Source organism: Ochotona curzoniae, unplaced genomic scaffold, assembly GCF_017591425.1.
Source record: "Ochotona curzoniae isolate NIBS_2020 unplaced genomic scaffold, NIBS_Ocur_1.0 contig_1889, whole genome shotgun sequence".
Classification (NCBI taxonomy): Eukaryota; Metazoa; Chordata; class Mammalia; order Lagomorpha; family Ochotonidae; genus Ochotona; species Ochotona curzoniae.
In genome coordinates this window covers 122,926-126,206 of record NW_024465243.1, presented here as the reverse complement: position 1 = coordinate 126,206, position 3,281 = coordinate 122,926, and the positions used below count along the sequence as shown (strand labels likewise).

The 3,281-nt window shown below is 34.4% G+C and overlaps 1 protein-coding gene across 1 annotated transcript; it reads right to left on the bottom strand.

Annotated features, from left to right (window-relative positions):
* Positions 1 to 283: 283 nt before the first annotated feature.
* LOC121149131 (putative vomeronasal receptor-like protein 4) lies at positions 284 to 1,192 on the bottom strand. The gene has a single exon (XM_040969590.1). The coding sequence runs from the start codon at positions 1,190 to 1,192 to the stop codon at positions 284 to 286; it is 909 nt and encodes a 302-aa protein (XP_040825524.1).
* Positions 1,193 to 3,281: the final 2,089 nt, after the last annotated feature.

Below are 3,281 nucleotides of genomic sequence, written 5' to 3'. Positions count from 1 at the left end.
CCATTACTTTCTCAACTCAAACACTTTGGAATTAGGTATTGAAGGGAAATTAATGCAAACAGAATGAAAAGAACATTCTCATTCATTAAGTGAGGAAAGCGTAAGGGACACAAATTTCAATGCAGGAAGAACTTTGAATTATGAGAGGCATGCAGATGTTGGGAGTTCCAGGCTGCATATACAAGTTGAAAATACCAGTAAATTTTGTATATTTATATAAGATTTAGAATTCTGCATTATTTTATTTAGCAGGTGAAAGAATTCACATTTTTAGATTCTTTCATCAACTTGACAAAACTATTATCATTTCCATCAACTTTTGCAGAATACCAATTATTCTTTTATCAGAACTGATAAGCACCAGTGGACTTACAGCTGCATAGACATTTCCAACAAGCCTGTGAATATCCAAGACAATTGGGTCATATTTCTGCAATACAGCTGAAAAGGATGAGATGATGATATCCACACAGTACATAATCACAAAGAAACTCACAAGCATTAAGACAGTACAGGTGGCCCGTTTTGCTGGGGAAATTCTTGGGGAAATTCTCATGCTGTGGAGGTACTCAGACTTCCTGTGATGGCTACATAAGAAAATTATCATGTACATGCTGGAGAGCAGCATGATTCCTACAAAGAAGATGTTCTGGAACAAAGAAAGTGAGAGAAATAGCGCCATGATGATGGAGTTCATCGTGGAAAGTGAGCAATACTTACTGACAGTGAGTAGATTGGTCCTGTTGGAATGAGCTACAGTATAGATGATCATGTGGCAATTGGAAGACAGGTTGAGGGACCAAAAACAGAAGAAAGCAATGGCAATATAATGTGTGAGTTTCTGTTTAAATCTTGACAAGCAGAAGGAGCTGGGACTGATGGTGATGACCTGAGTGATGCTCAAAAGGCAGGTATTGGAGATGGAGAGATTTCGTGTCACTCTATTCACATAGAACAAAAGCTTACATTTCAATTCATTTGGAAAATTCAGCAATTTGAACATGTCTTCAGATAAAATGAGTAGTGAAGTAAGGAGCATTACAATGTGGACAGAAGCCAAGTGACAGGTGACTATATCAATGGGTCTTGGCCTATGAACCTGGTGGAATGTGAAGATGTGGAAGATAAGGAGGAAGGCATTGGCTAAGATTCCAATGCCAGCTTGAAAAAAATATCCATTTTTAAATAACATTAATGAAGAATTTATTCATCTCAGCATACTGAAAATATTTCGGATACCTAAAAAATAAAAGACCTACATCTTATCACATGTGATCTTCACTTTTGTCATGAAAACAATCACATACCATCATATTTATCTAGACTATTTATGTATAATGAGCCCTGAATGTTTAATAGAAATTCCTAGATTTAAAAATTCTGCATTTCTTTTCCACAACAAATATATCTTCATTATGTTAATTTTGAATCCTTTCAAGATTCCTCAATTCAAGGATATCAAAAACTCAGTAACAAAACAATCTATTTTTTTCATTTGTTACTTCAAAACAGTTTCAAACAGTCTCTGAAAACATACATACATATATAAATCTTTAATAATTCATATTCAGGAATGAATGAATGAACAAAATAATTCTTCTGCAACTACAAGGCATGCATGAATTAAAGAACACATTACATAGTCGATTAAATGATTGGTGAACTTTGTTCAATGATTGAATCTGGCAAAGCAAAAGTGTTGGTGTGTTAGCAGTGGTAACTCATTGTTCCAAAAACACATATGTGCACCCTCAGTATAACATGGATGCAGGATGAAATTGACTAAATGATTCACTGTTTACATATTTGAAGGAAAATCTCAATTCAGTTTCAATAATATATTGAAGCATGGAGTAGATCTGTGCAATCGTTTTTACTTATATATGTATGGGCTTGTACTACATTAATTCATATATCATGAGCCACGCATTAAAGTAAAATGATTAGTAAATGAATTACTAAATAAAGAAAAGGATACTGGGTAAGAATTTAAAATAATATACAAATACAGAAAATAAATTAGCAAATAAAAAGTAAAGAATACTGAGTAAGAATTTCAGTATTTGCCTCTTCTACTACAAAATAATTTCGGTGATGTTCCCTAAAGTGTGTCACTCTGAATTAGTTTGAATTAGTCTACTGTGCCCTGAAACAGATTTAATCTTGAAGATCATCAAACTTTTATGTGCAATCAGATTTTCCGTATTATGCAAATTGACTGAGGAAGGTGTGGCTAAAGTGAATGAACATAGACAGGTGAAGTAAAATGTTTACATGATTTCTCTTGAAAGTTGTCTTAATTCCCATAATCTAGCAAGTAATAGTAGTCTACACATATAATACATGTAAGCATGAAAATAACACATATTTATTTGAACTTCAAAGTAAACTTTGTGTGCTACATTTTTACAAGTTATCTGGCATTGGCATCGTGGAAGAATAGCAGAATTTGTATTAAATACTACTTGCCTGAGAGAAATGAGATTAACAAAATTTGGGCATGGTTACCTGTCGTATAATCATGATATAGAAGGAATGGGATATTTCTTTCAACAAAATGAACACGTCCGAACTGTAAATGTGCAACTCAGGTCTCACTGCAAGACGTGCCAGCCTGGTGTTACTGGGACTGACAGTGAAGACCCTGAGCACAGAAGTGTGAAAAATGTTCACACTGCTTATTCCGGCTTTCATATTAAACTTTAATGTGTTTACATAGTCATAGATCCTGGTGAAACAAATATCACAATGAAATGGGCAGGAAAGTAAAGATGAAAGATGAAATTTCTGGGGTTACACTAATATGTACATAAGATAGAAAAACTGAAATGACAGTGAGAGCCCACCTGCACACCCTTGTGGAAAAATTTAGGAGTAATTTGTATGGAAATATATTTTTAAATGATTCATTCAAAAGGACGAGAGAGAGAGAGAGAGAGAGAGAGAGAGAGAGAGAGAGAGAGAGAGAATCTTCCATTTAATAGTTAATTCCCCCAAATGCCTATCTAGTTGATGACTGTAAATGGCCAAAGTTAGGACTGTGGAACTCCATTTCTTTCTATTACGTGTACATGAGGTCCAAGTACTTTACCCCTCAGATATTGCTTCCCAAGTGCATTAGCAACAGGACTTTGAATCAGGAATATTCAGGAACCAGAGCTTGAATTTACATAATGATGTAACATGCCAGTGTTCCAGGGACAGCTTAACCACAATGATGCCTCCCCAAAATTTTATAAACTATTTTTTCCTTTCTTTTTTACAGTATCAATTATTACAGA

Coding starts and splice junctions, on each gene's coding strand:
- LOC121149131 (XM_040969590.1), bottom strand. CDS start 1,192: ATGTTATTTAAAAATGGATATTTTTTTCAAGCTGGCATTGGAATCTTA.